Here is an 18,221-nt window from a genome sequence, read left to right as displayed (position 1 = left end):
TAAAAAGCAATCAATTAGTTAAGACTACATCCTGTGTTCTTTGCTGGTGGTCTGTTCAACTTTTATGCACTGAATCAATATTTATTTAGTACTTCCTCTGACAGGAAGTACTAAATAATCCCTGTTTTAGTCAAAGGATAAAACAATGCATAAAATAGAATTTTTCTTTCATGTAGCTTATATTTGGAGGGAAGTCTGAGTTAATAAACAAGAAATATAAGTACTTTTGGTAATGCTAAGTTCTAAGGAGATAAATAAAGCAGGGGAGGAAAACAGGAAGTGTTGAGGGCAATGATGAAAACCATTTCTGTAGGGAAGCCTGGGAAGAATGATCTAAAGTAGGTAAGGGAGTAAGCCAAAACAGTATTGTTACCAAACCCAGGTTTGGCTGCTTGCTGCTCATAAGCCAGTAATTCGAGAGGCAAGCGTCAGTAGAAAGGAAAGGTGCTTTAATCAGAAAAGAAAGCAATCTGAGGAGAATGTGGACATGTGTCCAGACACCAACTCTGAAGATTCTGCTCAGCCATGACAGTTTTTAAAGGGGCATAAAATGGGGATGGTAAAATCAACATTCAGAAAGCTAAGATCATGGCATCTGGTCCCATCACTTCATGGCAAATAGATGGGGAGACAATGGAAACAGTGACAGACTTTATTTTCTTGAGCTCCAAAATCACTGCAGATGGTGACTGCAGCCATGAAATTAAAAGATGCTTGTTCCTTGGAAGAAAAGTTAATGACCAACCTAGACAGCATATCAAAAAGCATAGACATTACTTTGCCAACAAAGGTCCGTCTAGTCAAGGCTTTGGTTTTTCCAGTAGTCATGTATGGATGTGAGAGTTGGACTATAAAGAAAGCTGAGTGCTGAAGAATTGATGCTTTTGAACTGTGGTGTTAGAGAAGGCTCTTGAGAGTCCCGTGGACAGCAAGAAGATCCGACCAATCCATCCTAAAGGAAATCAGTCGTGAACATTCATTGGAAGGACTGATGCTGAAGCTGAAACTCCAATCCTTTGGCCACCTGATGCGAAAAACTGAGTCATTTGAAAAGACCCTGATGCTGGGAAAGATTGAAGACAGGAGGAGAAGGGGACAACAGAGGATGAGATGGTTGGATGGCATCACCAACTCAATGGACATGAGTTTGAGTAAACTCTGAAAGTTGGTGATGTACAGGGATGCCTGGCGTGCTGCAGTCCATGGGGTCACAGAGTCGGACACAACTGAGAGACTGAACTGAACTTAAAATGGGGATCGAGAATCTTAGTGAATCATTGAGGGAGGAAGTTGGGTTCTGCATCATTCTCCATCGCATGCAGACTGGCTGACTCTTCAGATGTTCTCTTGCCTGCATGATCTGCCTCAGGATTGCTAAGACGGCTGTTGAGAGTAGAGAGCTAGTCACTTTTTAACTGTTTAATTCTTCATTCTTTCCTCTTTTTATCTAGGAAAAAAAAATAAACAGTTTAGAGAAGGCATGGTGTGCATTCAGAAGAGCATAATCAGGAGTTAGTTTCAATTGCTTAATGGTCTCATTCTTTTAATTAGATTCTTTTAAGGCTAGTGTGGAACAGAAATGGGCAACCAGGAAGGGGGTAAAAGAGCTACTTTCAATATCTGAACAAACATTTCAGACAGAGGGAACAGCAGGGTGGGACTCTATTCCACACAATCCAGAAACAGCGAGTGTGGCTGGAGCAGAGTTAATAAGGGGCAGGAAAGGGAACAGGGCCCAGGTCATGCAGGGCCTTCAGGGTCAGTGGAAGAATCTGAGTATTTATTCAAAGTGAGGTGAGAAGCCATTGGAGAGTTTTCATGATCAAATCATATTTTAACAGGATCACTCTGCCTCTTATGTTAAAAACAGAAGAGGAGAGGATAGAGGAAGGGAGAACAATGAGATTTCAGTAATCCAGGTGAGGGATGATGGTGGCTTCAACCAAGGTGATAGTAATAGAGATGGTAAGAAAGTCTTATTTTAAACATATTTAAACAGAGCTGATATAACTTACTGGTGGGTTGGTTTTGGGCTGTAAGAGAAAGGAAAGAGTTAACATTGACTCTAATATTCAGGTTTTGCACCATTGTGGAGAGAAATGGAATTGCCATTTACTAAGGTATAGTAGACTAGAAGAGGAGCAGAATTGGTTGATGGGTGGTGGGTATGAGAAGCTCAGTTTTAAACACATTGAATCTGTTGAGTTAGGCAGCCTGTAGCTCAGTTAAGAAGTCCCCATTGATTATATAAATTCATAAGTTGCTGAAGATCAGAGTTTGTAAACACTCTTAGGGAGAAAGTTCAAAGAACTTTCGCCCAAATGGTCAGCACAATAAACATAAAGTGCAAGTGATAGTGTTAGGAACACTTTATTGAATGATGATTCAGGAAATAAGATAAAAATATTTTTTAAGAGAATGGACCTTCATAAATGTTTACAGAAGGAATCTATTTTTGGTGGTCAGTAAGCATTATGAGCTCAGACTTTAAATTCTCACACACCCCTACCCCAAACATAAAAAGATACAGTCATGGTCAAAAATGATATCTAGTCTCCAGGGACTAGAAGAAAGAACAAAATTGCACAACAATAAATGGGAACTAAAGCCATATACCTGTTAGGCTCTGAGTCCAGAAAGGGCTAGAGATGACTGGATGTCTACTCTAATGGGTATGAGAGAACAAATGGACCCCAGCCATGTCAGGAAACTGAAGATTGACTCATGGGGTGAAACCATCTGGGAGGGCAAACAGAGCTTCCTCACCCATGAGTATAAGAAGGTTGAAGAAAGATACAGCCATTGTCCAGAGCAATGACTTGTTAAAGGTGATTCTTGCCTTAATAGATGGAAATTTGGGGAAGTCCAAAAAGCCCTTAAAATTTGAGGTAATAACAGGATGATTAAGGACACTGGACGTTCTGAAGTGCTACCACCAACTAGTCATCCTGGATATGTAAAATATAGTTAGTGAAATAAGCACTCTATAGGTAAAATAAACTCTATACAGGTGTGTAAAATCAGAGAATTAGAGAATTGGAAAACAGTAAATTCACCTAAAAAGCATTGAGGAAATATGAAAGGATAGCAATATTAAAGATACATGATATATTGAGAGATACCAACATACATCTAGAGACAAAAAAGAGAGAGTAGTAAACAAGGCCATTTGAAGAGATAATGCCTAAGAATTTTCAGAATTGAAGAAATAACGTCTTTAATTACAATACAATGAATTTGAAATGGGGTTCATTATTATCACTTGTAACCTAGACACATCAAAGAGCAATTGCAGAATATCAGGGATAAAGAGGAAAATATTTTAAAACTTATGGAGAGACTAAAGACAAATTATAATGAATGAGAGTAGCTACAGATGTTTTAAGGGCAGTGATGCTAAAAAAAAATAAAGTGATATATTCAGATTGCAGAGGGAAAATTATTTTCAACTCAGAATTCTATACCCATCTAACTAATATTTAAGGGTGAAAGGCTTTTATATTTTCAAACATAAATATTAAACATGAACCTGGAAGAAGGGTGATCTGAAACTATTAAGAAAAATACAGAAATAAAGTATATTACAAATTTTCTCTACTGTGAGAAAAACATTTATCATGAAAGCAAAGATTCCAAGCCCCTTGTTTTTCTGCATTGGTCATAACACTTATATATGATTTGCAGTGTTATCCATTGTAGTCATGTGTCTGTTCTTAATGTCCTTCTTTTATTAAATATTTCATGATATTGTCAGAAACTGGGAATGTGATATCAAATACCTGTCAGAATGAATAATTCCATCTTTTTTACTAAGAAAGACTACACAGGATTGTAAATTTGTACTTCAGGGTATTAAACATACCTGCTGATAACATGAGGAAACCTTCACTTTCAGGAGCTTATTTATGTGTGTGAATATTGGACAGTTTCTGATATAAGTTTTTAAGTAATCTTTTGAAAATGAGTCTATTTCAAGATCCCAAATCACACACATGTCCAGTGATTGACTAGGCCTCAGAAGACGCTGTGTTCTATCCACAGCTAAAACTTTATTACAGTGATGCAGCAAGGGTATCCAGCCAGATTGGTATGGAAAAAAAAAGACCATGGAATCTGAAGAAATCCACCTGCAGGCTTCCTGTGCTCTCTCCTCATGATAGATCATGCAGAGTACACTTCACTTAGCAGCAAAAATGCAGTCACATGTGTGTGGTGTCTCTGCCCAGGGGAGCCCATTAAAGACTCAATACCCAAAGACTTTATTGAGTTGGTTACATGGGCATCCTCTGCCTGGCAACTACTTTTCCTTTCCTGAAATTAAAGCAACTGTTTAGTCCCCAGGTGGGCAAAGTAGTCTTATCGCTTAGGGAAGCTGCATGTCAGTACCGAGAATTATTTTACCAGCCAAGTTCCCAGATGTCAGCGGAGGGCCAGCCTTGCAAGCAGGCCCTCCTAAGATAGCAGCCTCAGGCCTGCTGTATTAACTCTTTTCTACACAAGGGACCTATTTCCTTAACTGTAGTTTTCATTGTTTTTTCCCATTACTTTCAAAAGCATATAGTTCAATTAACTCTTTCATTTTAGAAAGTATCACGTCACATGGAAAAACAATGAAGTCTCTTTTAAGGGAATTTCATTGTAGTATTTACAATGTTTTTAAAAGATAGCTAAAGCTTTGCTTCTTTGAATGATGGATAAATCTGTATTGTGTGCCTCGGAGTTCTTAGGTTCCAACAATGTGTATGCTGATTATACTCTGCACTCATGATAGGTATGAGAATATATTTCTGTAGGGAAAGAAAAGATAATCTTGTTGAAAAAGAAAACCTAGAGAGCGTAACATATGTTTTGTGTAGATTTTAAACTAGACCTTCAGGTTCTAAGAAGTAATGTGCAAAAAGCATAGGAAGTACATTATATAACTGAGTTCTTTAAAGCTGTCTGTTATCCATGTAGCTTCCTAAAAAACAAACCACCCCCATCTTTGTCATTTTTAAAAATAATGAGCTGTTAAATTATAATGACTACTTATGAAATGAAGAAAACCTAATCAGTAATTTTACAGCCAAACAATTTAGGGAAAATAACTATATGTAAATTAACTATACTTAAGCATACTAGCCTGAGTTATTATTTGAGTTATTATTCTGAAGCAAAGTGCACTCAAGAAAATTAGCATAGCATGATGGGTTTTATCTTTTATGCTTTCTCTCTAAAATTGATTATGAATTTCTATAGCCATGGATCCTGCAACTGATTTATACACACACACATCCCACATACATATCGGTTGATTATTTCTGGGTTACACTGAATGTCAGCAAATTATCTGATCCTTATCTTTAGGACTAATATCCATCCATAATATTATATTCCTAAGAATTATGTAAACCATATACAAATTGTGAAAATGATTACAGTCTATGGGGTCACAAAAGAGTTGAACATGACTTAGCAATTAAACAACAAAGAATGTTATTTTATAAGCAAAGATATTAAATAAAGTATGTCACATAATATGAATTTACTGTATAAACCCAAAGCCAGCAGATTTTATGTAGACAAAATCCAATTGTTCCTTACAGATATACCTTTTTTTTACTAAAAAGAAGAATCTGTTACCTAAAATTCATTTTGAGGGATTATCTGTGAATTAAAATTGAGTACACTGTTCTCTCTATCCTAATTAGCTAGTCATATGAATTTAACCTTATTTAGACTAGTGAACAATCTAGTTTAGTAGACTGACTGGAACCAGTGATTTATAGTCATTAATTGAAAGCTAAGCCAGTTGTGGGTTTCTCTGTTAAGACATTATGCTCTTCTGGTCCTTAGCATGGAACAGACTGATAGGTGGGTTTAATGGATGGTTGTTTAGCTAGGCAAGTATGATGCAGGAAGTATAGCTCCAGGGAATGGGTATAAAGATGTTCCGTGGAAACCAAGTGGAATAAGAGAAATAAAGGCACAAAAGAGTGGTAATGTCAATAAATTGGATACTTAAGTGGAGATTTTCTTTTAAAAAATTGCTGGGTTGGAAGGAGTGTACTATGTAGAATGGAGATAATAGAGGCAGTTGTTGGAGTGTACTTAAGAATAACAAACAGAGGGTCATGGGGGTGGATAGCCGGAGAATGGAGAAGTAAAGAACATTGGAGCTGAGGGACTGAGGAGCCAATGTGCTGACATCAGCTACATGAAGGTTAGTTCTGTATAATAGAGACAGAAGTAGGTGTGAGAAGAAAATATTGATTCAAGTACTGAAATACTAGGTTGGCCAAAAAGTTTATTCAAGTTTTCTTTGAGCTGTTACAGAAAAACCCAGATGAACTTTTCGGCCAACACAATATTTAACACCTGGGAGTGTTGCCTAGGAGATCAGTAGCTAGTGGTGGCTTATGGAATAGAATGAACTTCAAAGGAACAAGTGATAGTCATATTTGCTTGACTCCTTCGTAAAATTTTGTGAAAATCAAGTGAGACATTGCCTGAGAAAGCACTCTAAACCCCTAGAAAAGGTACGCAGCAGTACTCTGCATGTTTAAGAGCCCTGAGTTTCACCACTGCTTTGTGTACCTATTTCTCTGCCTACAGAATAAGGACAAAGATAACATTCTCTCCTGCTTCACAAGAGATTAGAAAGTTTAGTGGCATGATACATATGAATTTGTTTTGAGCCTTTGGAAAAAGAAAGTACTTTCGTTCACTGGGGTTCAGAGTCACCGTTCCATTCAGCTTTTCAATGTTTTCTGCGACTGTTGATACTTCAGTGGCACCCTTAACATTCTTCCCCATCTTTGATTTCAGACATTTCAGCAGTCTTCTCTGCAGCACAAATCAAAGAAGAAAAACAAAGGTAAGAAAAGTAAATGAAACAATTAGCTGCTTAGTCTACACTGGAACAATCACCAGCCCACTTCACCCATCCTCTGTTGCCTGAGCCCAGTGTGGTGTGGAGGAGAACCACCCCCTAGCACAAGAGCTACAAAGATCAGCTTCTCCTTCAGGTCAATTATGGTACAAGGTACCCTTTTCAAGTGGTCTCAACAGGTTTTCAGACTGGGACCACGCATTTCGGATTAAATTTTATGTCCATGTGGATGAAAAGGTATTAAAATTTTCTAGTTTTTTTATTTTAATACAATGAGAAAATAAATATTTTTAAGGTTTAATATCCAGACTTATTTTTATGATCTATAGATTAATTTTCTACCTTTTATGATCTATAGATGAACTTAAAGAACACATTTACCCACTATTATTTTTAGGTCCTATAGCTGGCAAGAGCAAAAGACGAATTTCTTGCAAAGATCTTGGCCGTGGTGACTGTGAGGGCTGGCTTTGGAAAAAGAAAGATGCGAAGAGTTATTTTTCACAGAAATGGAAGAAATACTGGTTTGTCCTAAAGGATGCATCCCTCTATTGGTATATTAATGAGGAGGTAAGACAAGCACATTTTGTTATCTCATTCATTTTATTTTTAACCAAAAGAATCACTGTTTTGAGATTTATGTTTTAAAATATAATCAACTTAAGGCTAATTCAGGAGACTTCTAGTAATTTTTCAGTCTGCCTTCTTAAAATGGTTGCATTGTGGGGTCCGAAAGATAGGTAATATATAGTAAAATTCTTTATATCTAGTTAAAAATATAAAGGTAATTCAATCAATAGATTACTTAAAAGGATTATATATATATAGAAATTTGATAAAGGTTTTTAAATGTCTTGCTTTTGTTCAGTGTTTTACATTTTTTTGTTTGCTTTTTTGAAAGGAAGTCTTTTATGTAAGTTAAGTTAATTAATATCTGCATTTGCTTCAGTTTTTCTTAAAGAATAAATGAACTAGTAGACTAGCTTTGAAAATCTGCAAGTATTCATTTCATTTGACCCAATAGGGGAAGGAAGGGGAGAGTATATAACAAATGCAAATTGTTCTTATGATTTCCTGTTTCATTTGTGGTAATTAGATTTATATTCAGAGTAATTATATAACCTGTCAAATATCACAACAAATATACAGTATACCTTAGTTTTTTAAACAAAAATTTCTTTTGTTAACTTGTTTTTTCGTTAAAAAATATACATGGTTTTAAATAGTGTGCTGGCTATGTACGTTTTATGTGTCAATGAAATAGTATAAAAACAAAACTTCTTTATGTTTCTCTTTATTTTAGATCACTTGTAGTTTGTCTACTGACCACTCTTCTATTCTTCAGTATAATGGGGAGATCATAACTACCCCAAAAGTATTTTAAATTTTTCAAAATTTTAAATTTTAACATTAAAAACATCAAGGGTAGCATAAGAGAAATCAAAGTTAAGAAAGAATTTTAAGACTATTGTATTTACCCCAAGATTGGAGGAAAATAAAAATGGTCAACTATTGAAAAATATTGGAAGTTACAATACTACTTTTGTATATAACATGCATTTTAGTCACTATCATTAGCATCAAATTTTACTAAGTTTTACATATAAACATACATACACACACTGAAAGAATTGAGAATCTCTATTCTTTTTCTTTGAGATAGCAGGTGGGAATGTGTAATGTCTCTTGAACTTGATATATAAGAAGCCATGAACTGGTATAGCACACATCAATGTTTGGGAGTAAATGTCTGAGAATTGGCTTATGTACGTGAAAGGAACAACAACAATTAAAGGGTTTAGCCACAAATACTTGGTTGGTGATTTAGTCAGTAAGTCGTATCCGACTCTTGTGACCCCATAGACGGTAGCCTGCCAGGCTTCTCTGTCCATGGGATTCTCCAGGCAAGAATATTGGAGTTGCCATTTCCTTCTCCAGGGGATCTTCCTAACCCAGGAATCCAACATGGGTCTCCTGCATTGCAGGTAGATTCTTCACCGAATGAGCAATGAGGGAAGCTTAGACTAGTTGAAATAATTTATATCTAACATGAGATTTTAGATAATTCTCCTATCTTGTATTTCTATCCCACATTAGAGAGGGAGGGATTTTATGGATTTCATTCAATTTTCCAAGTGAAAAGCAACATTTCATATGTGTGTGTGTGTGTGTGTGTGTGTGTGTGTGTATAGCATGTAAACCAAGATATTTGAAAATCAGCTTAACCTATCCACTTGTAAAATGTTGGGTACACAAAATATTTAATTTGGGTTTGATAAGAAATTCTTTTGGAGGCAGAAAAGGAACTGAATTAGTAGATATCCCTATATTTTACATCTGAACATTTAAAATGGGAGGAAATTGAATTGTAAATGTGGACTAAAGTTATTTTATATGTTATAAAAGTGTATATACCTTCTGGGAAAATCACTTAGAAAACAGGTTTTACTTTAAGAATTAAATTATTTTTTCTGTCTTTATTTTAATATAGAAAGAATTTTTAAACATTCTGTATATATATTTTAATATTTACTATTCTAAATGTTCAATATATACCTTCAGTTTAATGGACTATAACAGGTAAGAGTGAAATTCTAATCTCTCAAATGTCTAATTTAAGGGATTAAATGAACTGTTTCATTAGTATAGATATTTAAGACATAGTTATATAGTAGCGTCAGCTTTAAACCTTTGTATATAATACCCTAAACAAGAGTGTTGCCTCTTCAGGATGAAAAAGCAGAAGGATTCATCAGCCTGCCTGAATTTAAAATTGATAGAGCCAGTGAATGCCGCAAGAAATAGTAAGTTGACTTTATTTGGGCCAAGGGAGAGAAAGGAAGGTTTTTTTTGTTTTTTTGTTTTGTTTTTTTAATTTCTAGCTTTTAAATTATAGATTGCTTGGCTAATGCTTTCAAATTGAGGTAATAAGAAAGCAGTTTTGTGGGCAGAAAATTGAATTTTTTTTAACTGATTTCTGTCATCATGGTAGAAGCATTATATATTTGTACTCAGGTTAGATTTGAGGCAATTTTATCCATAAAAATTATCTGGTTCTAACTTATTTCCCAGTCTGAAATGAATGTACTCTGTTTCCTTTTGCAGTGCATTCAAAGCCTGTCATCCTAAAATCAAAAGCTTTTATTTTGCTGCTGAGCATCTTGATGATATGAACAGGTAAAATGTTACTTATATTTCAAAATAGTTAGAAAATCTGTTAGGCTTAGAATTCTCAGTTTTCCCCATTAATGCTCAGAGAAAAATATCACTGAAGTTTCTAGACCAGATTTAAAATAAAATGGACCCAGCCATAACTCCATACCTAATTTTAAAGCATGGCATTTTAAAAAGTCAAAATAAACTCATTGACTTTTTAGGTTTACCAAAAATGTTCCAAAATCCATATATAGGCCATATATATATATATATAAAGGCCAAAAAATACCCACTGCAGAAAAAAATTTAAGTCCATTTCAGGAATATGTCTCCAAATTTTTTCCCAAGTGAGGGAAATAAAGATCCCCACCAAAAAAGCTGACTTTTCCAAGTACAGAGTGTTTATGACAGAATATCCATCTCAATAATTCAAGCCTAAGCTTAGTTGGTATATCTTTCTGTCACCTTTCTTCTATTGCTGGACAGGATTGTGCAGCCAAGTGATGAGATGGCACATGGTTATGTGATGCCTCTGAGAAAATCTGTGTATATATATATTTATCATCTACAACGTACAGCTTCTTGTTTCCATTTTGGCTCTTAGAAGTTTGATCCTTTCTTCCTTTATCTTTCCTTTCCCCTTTCCTTTTTCTAGATTTGTAGAAATTGAGTTTAAGATTCAAAATATTTCCTTTTATAGGTCTTCAGCAGGCAGTGCATGTTACATATATAATGTGCCAACACATTATACAGAGATACAAAATAGGGAGTTACAGAATAGCATAGGGAGATACAGAATAGCATAGTGGTTTAGAGTATGAACTTTGGAACTAGGCTGTCCAAATTCCAGCTATCCCACTTACTAGCTGTATGACCATGGATGTAGAACTTAACCTCTCTATATCAGATATTAAGCTCTTTTAAAAAGTGGCGATAATAACCATCTCCATCCATAGAACTTTTATGAGGAGCAAATAAGCACACATGAAAGGCTTAGAATAGTGCCTGCTAAATTCTAAGTGCTATATAAGTGTTTCCTTTCAGTATATATTCCTTTTACTGGGTTGGCCAAAAAGTTCGTTGGGCTTTTCCATACAATGTGACCAAAAACCCCAATGAACTTTTTGGCCAACACAATATATACTTTGGGCTTTTACACCATGTACCTGTACTTGTATATCTCTAAGGAATTTGGCGTGCTGCGATTCATCGGGTCGCAGAGTCAGATGCAACTGAACTGAACTGAACTGAAGGAATTTGTGTTCAGATATTTTTAAGCATAAAACTACATCTTCATAAATGTGCTTGAATGCACTCAGTGAACACTTAATATACTGTCATAAATAATCTTGTTCTTTGACACTTTGGAATATAGGCACAATTTTTCCAAAGCAAGGATATGAATATAAGGAAAGGGCAAAGAAAAGTGTTGAGAAAACTTGATAAACTATTTTTGTTATTAATAGGAAAACTGAGCATTTCTTTTTTGAAGTTATTAACAATGTTGTGTTAGTTTCTGGTGTACAGTGAAGTGATTCAGTTTCACATATTGGGTTGGCCAAAAAGTTTATTCAGGGTTTTCCATAACATCTTACAGAAAAATTCATGGTTTGCAAATATTTTCTCACATTCCTTACATTGTCTTTTTGTTTTGTTTATTATTTCCTTTGCTGTGCAAAAGCTTATAAGTTTGATTAGGTCCCATTTGTTTATATTTGCTTTTATTTCTACTGCCTTGGGAGACTGACCTAAGAAAATACTGCTGTAGTTTATGTCAGATAATGTTTTACCTAAGAGTTCTATGGTGTTAGGTCTTATGTATGTCTTTAGGCCATTTTGAGTTTGAGTTTATTTTTGTGTATGGTGAGAGGTTATGTTCTTAACTTCATTGGTATGTATGAGTCTGTCTGGCTTTCCCAACATCACTTGCTTGAAGAGACTATCTGTTCTCCATTATGTATTCTTGCCTCCTTTGTTAAAGATTAATTAAGCGTGAAAAGTGAAAGTGAAGTTGCTCAGTGTCCAACTCTTTGCGACCCCATGGACACCAGGCTCCTCCATCCATGGGATTTTCTAGGCAAGAGTACTGGAGTGGGTTGCCATAATTAAGCGTAGATGTATGGATTTATTTCCGGACTCTATTCTGTCCATTGATCCATATGTCTGTTTTTGTGCTGATGGCATGCTGTTTTGATTACTGTTGCTTTTTAGTATTGTCTGAAGTTGGGGGGTGGGTTATGACTACAACTTTGTTCTTTTTTCTCAGGAATTCTTTGTCAATTCTGGATATTTTATAGTTCCACATAAATTTTAGGGTTATTGGCTCTATTTCTGTGAACTGAGCCTTGCATTTGGTTTCCACAATCTTCTCTTGCTTTGCATGTTACCATTCTTGAAATTTCACATGAGGCAATCAGAATTTGCTGAGCTTGTTCTCAAAATGAAAATTATGTACTTGTTGGGGAGTGGTGCTACTCTATTTTGTGTTTAAACTATTTTATAATTCTGCTCTTGTAGTTACTATTTTCTCACAGTTGAGCTCAGTACCCTTAGGATAAATATGAAGGATTATAACATCATAACCAAACAGAAAATAAGTGGTATATATGAGCATGTCCTCTTCTATAAAATAAATCCACTAGAACATGGTTTAACTCCCATCTAAGAATTAACATAATCTAATCATTTGTGATACTTGCTAATCAGGGTCTTTTTAGGTTTAGAAAATAGCCTGCTCAAAAATGCATTTTTATTAACTGTAACACCATTCTTGGTCTCCATTCTCTACCCTGTGTTAGGAATAACTTTAGATGTATATGATGTCACTACTCTTCCCTGATACTCCTTTGGATGTATCTGGTTCAGGATATCAGAAAAGAAACTAAGCCAAACCCATAAGTTTCACTTTGTTGCCTTCTTTAAGCAGTGAATCAAAGAAAAAATAAATAAATCTGATCAAATATGTCCTCATCTCCATATCATACATTTTATATTAGCCTTTCCATGGTGTGCTACAACCTTCCAAATTGTTCTGAAATACTGAAACTTTTTTAAAAATTTAAGTATAATAAACGGTTATTGTTTTGCCTTGCTTTTTATTTCTTTAATAACCATATTCCTAGTGTCTGTTTTCAACAAGCAAGGTTTTTAAATACTTGTCAGTAGGAAGGAGAGTGAGTGGAAATATTTACAGTGGGTTGGTAATAGGGAAAGACACCCTCCAACAACTTTATTTAATAACCTAATTGTTACATAACAGTAAGATAACCTGGTAGCAGCATCAGCAGCAAGATAACCTGGGTATTGGTTCATTCTATATGTAGTCCTTTGAAGGCATGTACCTAATTCTCCAAGAAATGATAAATAATTATAATTATATTATAATAATTAAAAATAAATACCTTATCTGGTTATTTCATAATTTCTAAAGTATTATCATATGTATTTTTAAAATGTAGTGCTAGTTTTGACAGGAGCTAGTAATTGGAATGAAAAGGCAATCCTTAGATTTAATTTTCTTCTATAAAATCTGCATATATGTATACACATTCATACACCTACTCATACATATACCCAAATATACGTATACCCAAATATAAATGTTAGAATGTTAAAACCTCACCTTCTGTTTTTTGAGTAACTTTAAGTTGGAATGTGAGGTAATTTGCAAAAAACACTTTTGAGCACCCTACCACCAATCCATCTGTTCCATCCTCAGAAATGAGCATTGAAACATTAAAAAAATCTTTTTTGCCAGTCTGTGTGAAATCTGTGGGAAGAAAATAAAACATCATGTTTCTCAAGTATTCTGAGACTTATTTACTGAATTTACTTGGCCTGTGTATTCCTTTTCATGTCAGCACATATGTCCTTGTAATTGTCAGGTCTCACCAGTTTCTGTTTAGTAGTTATTATTTGTACATTTCTTCCATAATTCTTACTCTTACTTACCTCTCAGTACGTTATTCTGTGTCAGTTGTTGGCAGCTTCATTGGAATGTTCACCATAGGCCCAATCCTCTTATTGTGTGTCTCCCTCACTGAAAATATAGGCATCATGAAAACAGATACTTTATTTCATTTATCTCTCTATCCTCCGTGCCTACAACAGTACCAGGTACACCTACATATTTCTTACCTCAATTAATGCATCAGTTCAGTTCAGTTCAGTTCAGTCATATCTGCTATTCATAATAGCATATAAACACCAAATCATAACTGCAACAAGTGTTTGGGTAGGCATTTTCTGACCAAGGTCTAAGGACGACTTAAGCAAGACAGCAGCAACAGCTGTGTAGCATTCAGCCTTTTGTGTTTGTATACCCTGGCCCAAGTTTATACACACACTTTCTAAAGAGTTTTTCTTGTGGGCAGAATTTGTCTTCCTAAAAGTAGTTTAATTTTTTCATTGTCTTGTGAAATTTAAGAATCCTGGACCTCATCAAAGGCAGAAATTAAGTCTTATTCATTTCTGGACCCCTAAAACATAGCTCATTGTTCAGCATATAACAGACATTTCATAAATGTTGAGCTGAAAAATTAAGAAGCCTCTTTTTAGTTCCTTTATTCATATTATACAAGACCTCATTGCTCTTTAGCTAATAATAAAATTAAATTTCAATGATATATTCAGTTTCAGTTCAGTCACTCAGTCGTGTCCGACTCTTTGTGACCCCATAAACCGCAGCACACCAGGCCTCGCTATCCATCACCAACTCCCGGAGTCCACCCAAACTCATGTCCATTGAGTCGGTGATGCTATCCAACCATCTCATCCTCTGTCATCCCCTTATCCTCGTGCCCTCAATCTTTCCCATCATCAGGGTCTTTTCAAATGAGTCAGCTCTCCACATGAGGTGGCCAAAGTATTGGAGTTTCAGCTTCAACATCAGTCCCTCCAATGAACACCCAGGACTGATCTCCTTTAGGATGGACTGGTTGGATCTCCTTGCAGTCCAAGGGACTCTCAAGAGTCTTCTCCAACACCACAGTTCAAAAGCATCAATTATTCTGTGCTCAGCTGTCTTTATAGTCCAACTCTCACATCCATACATGACTACTGGAAAAACCATAGCCTTGACTAGACGGCCCTTTGTTGGCAAAGTAATGTCTCTGCTTTTTAATATGCTGTCTAGGTTGGTCATAACTTCCCTTCCAAGGAGCAAGCGTCTTTTAATTTCATGGCTGCAATCACCATCCGCAGTGATTTTGGCGCCCAGAAAAATAAAGTCAGCCACTGTTTCCATTGTCTCCCCATCTATTTGCCTTGAAGTGATGGAACCAGATGCCATGATCTTAGTTTTCTGAATGTTGAGCTTTGAGCCAACTTTTTCACTCTCCTCTTTCACTTTCATCAAGAGGCTCTTTAGTTCTTCTTCACCTTCTGCCATAAGGGTGAGTGGTGTCATCTGCATATCTGAGGTTATTGATATTTCTCCCAGCAATCTTGATTCCAGCTTGTGCTTCCTCCAACCCAGCATTTCTCAAGATGTACTCTGCATATAAGTTAAATAAGCTGGGTGACAATATACAGTCTTGACGTACTCCTTTTCCTATTTGGAACCAGTCTGTTGTTCCATGTCCAGTTCTGACTGTTGCTTCCTGACCTGCATATAGGTTTCTCAAGAGACAGGTCAGGTGGTATGGTAGTCCCATCTCTTTCAGAACTTTCCACAGTTTATTGTGATCCACACAGTCAAAGGCTTTGGCATAGTCAATAAAGCAGAAATAGATGTTTTTCTGGAACTCTCTTGCTATTTCAGTGATCCAGCGGATGTTGGCAATTTGATCTCTGGTTCCTCCACTTTTTCTAAAACCAGATTGAACATCTGGAAGTTCACGTTTCACATATTGTTGAAGTCTGGCTTGGAGAATTTTGAGCATTACTTTACTAGCGTGTGAGATGAGTGCAATTGTGTGGTAATTTGAGCATTCTTTGGCATTACCTTTCTTTGGGATTGGAATGAAAACTGACCTTTTCTAGTCCTGTGCCCACTGCTGAGTTTTCCAAATTTGCTGACATATTGAGTGCAGCACTTTCACAGCATCATCTTTTAGAATATGATATATTAAGAAGTAGTAAATAGGAGGTACTGAATTAAAATTCAGCAATAGTTGTTCCTCTGGTGGTATCAACATCATTTCCACCAAAAAAGCACCAACTCAGTCTTTCATAAGAGTGCTGAGACTTGCCTTGCCAAATTCAGCTCCTTTCTTACTAAAGTCACCTATAGACTAGATTTTCATTTTGACCTTTCACTAATGATTAGAGTAATTTTTAAAAGGTTATTTGTCATGAGGTTAGCTTCTTACAGTTTATAATTTTCTGCATTATGTGTGTATATACCATGCTACTGAATTCATTTGATTACATTTTTTTTCATTTCTACTCCCTTTTTTACTTCCCAGACATACTTGAGGGGATCATTACACTGTAGGTTTTGTCAAAGTTGTTCTTTAAGTGACTTGTACCTAAAATTAAACCTTAAATTTCCATGGGTGTGATTTTGTCCATTAGAGAAACAACTTTCCTCCCTCTCTCTTCAAGATATTCTCAGTATCTGATGCACAGTCAACACCACTTGGCATAATGATGAAGTATATGAGTCACTTCAGAGACATTCATCTTCTAGTTGACAGGGGAAATAATCTCTTAGGAGAAAATGTTCTCAAAAACAATTTTTTTTTCGTAAAAATATGTTAAGATTAGATTATTCCCCAATTTAATATTAACTCTATTAGCTAGTTTGGAAGGTTGATTCTCCCTTACTTTCTTATTTGGGAAAATATATGAATCATAATTCAGGATTGACCAGTGAAAAACTGCCAAGTTAGTTTAAAGACTTTGTGATTTGATAATCTGATGCAGTGTAAACAGTTACCAGAGTAATGAACACAGGTCAAGACCTTATGGAACAAAAGATGGAGACTGAAGCAGTGCTTTGCTTCAGGTAGTCCCCTACATTGGCAATAGCAATTCTCCTGAAAAAGAAGAGAACTAAGATTTAATTTTAAATTACTATTGTTCGTGGAAATAAATTTTCAGGATCCAAAACATTGGTTAAAATTGTATATGTACTTTTTGCTTTTGGAAAAACCTAATACCGTTGTATTTAGAGACAAATTTCTATAGTACTACTCAGATGTTTCCCCTCGGATCATTAAATATAATAGATATTCATCAAAACTAATATTTGATAGTAAAACTTCTTTGACAAGCAAAGTCTATAGCTTTTTCCCTTCTCAAGACAAATTATATCTGATATTATTTAAATATCTCTAAAGGAGCATTTTTTTCTGAGGAAACAGAACAGCAACAGGATTAATAGGACTTTGGTTATCTCAGACCTCTTTATGTTGCAGATATATATAGGCTTGCCCAAGACTTTTCTAGTGAAATAACATCTTTACTGTGGGAACAGTTTTTACTACAGCAAATTTTAGCTTATTGAAGACTCCATGTGTTAAGAGTAGCCAAAAACAGCACATCTTTTATCTGAGGTTATTCCATATACTCATATGCATTTGAAGATAAATATTTCCAAAAAGGTAAATTATAAGAAATTCAATTGCAATGTTACTGATATTTGTTTTTTCAGGTGGCTTAACAGAATTAACATGCTGACTGCAGGATATGCTGAAAGAGAGAGGATTAAGCAAGAACAAGGTAAAGAAATACTTTTTTTTACTATTGTTATGTTTTTTCCCTTGCTGTTTTCCTCTACAGTGTTTCATTGCTATCGCTTGAGAGAAAATGCAAATGTCAGTCTGTGTTGTTGTTTTTTTTTTTCCTCTTTTGTACACTTCAAAGGAATCCAAACTATAGCATCTTATGGGTAGGATTTAGCAAATCAAACAGGAAATAAACTCAGATTTTTAGAGCAGCAATATGAAGTTTGTTCCTGTTTGTTGCCATCTCCTTTAGTCTATTTCTTACGGAGAAAAAAAAAATCTTAAAAATTAAAAAGCCTAGAATTGGTCCTCTATCGACCTAAGTCTAGGTCCTTAGTGGCTTTTTCTACTTAGTGGTTTCACAGACATTTAAGTGCTTTTTTATGCAGAGAACTCAGATGAATGATTCATTCTTTCATCAAGTATCTCATTTGGTTGTGTTCTTCAGTTCTGTTAGTGTGTTAGCTCTGTGATCATGTGGAACTTGCCTTAGTATTGACCTCATATTTATGAAACACAATATC

The 18,221-nt window shown here is 35.3% G+C and overlaps 1 protein-coding gene across 4 annotated transcripts in view; it reads left to right on the top strand.

Annotated features, from left to right (window-relative positions):
- Nucleotides 1–18,221, top strand: part of CNKSR2 (connector enhancer of kinase suppressor of Ras 2) — a 271,503-nt gene that overhangs the window by 197,549 nt on the left and 55,733 nt on the right. For all 4 annotated transcript variants that reach the window (XM_061136326.1, XM_061136325.1, XM_061136324.1 and 1 more), the window contains 5 exons: nucleotides 6,808–6,856; nucleotides 7,269–7,441; nucleotides 9,602–9,675; nucleotides 9,977–10,048; nucleotides 17,625–17,692. In XM_061136326.1, the coding sequence (XP_060992309.1) occupies nucleotides 6,808–6,856; nucleotides 7,269–7,441; nucleotides 9,602–9,675; nucleotides 9,977–10,048; nucleotides 17,625–17,692 (436 nt within the window). The remainder of the gene's footprint in view (nucleotides 1–6,807; nucleotides 6,857–7,268; nucleotides 7,442–9,601; nucleotides 9,676–9,976; nucleotides 10,049–17,624; nucleotides 17,693–18,221) is intronic.

The sequence above is a fragment of the Dama dama genome, chromosome X (assembly GCF_033118175.1).
Source record: "Dama dama isolate Ldn47 chromosome X, ASM3311817v1, whole genome shotgun sequence".
NCBI lineage: Eukaryota > Metazoa > Chordata > Mammalia > Artiodactyla > Cervidae > Dama > Dama dama.
The sequence above is the reverse complement of the archived record's forward strand: the minus strand, read 5'-3'. Positions and strand labels throughout refer to the sequence as shown.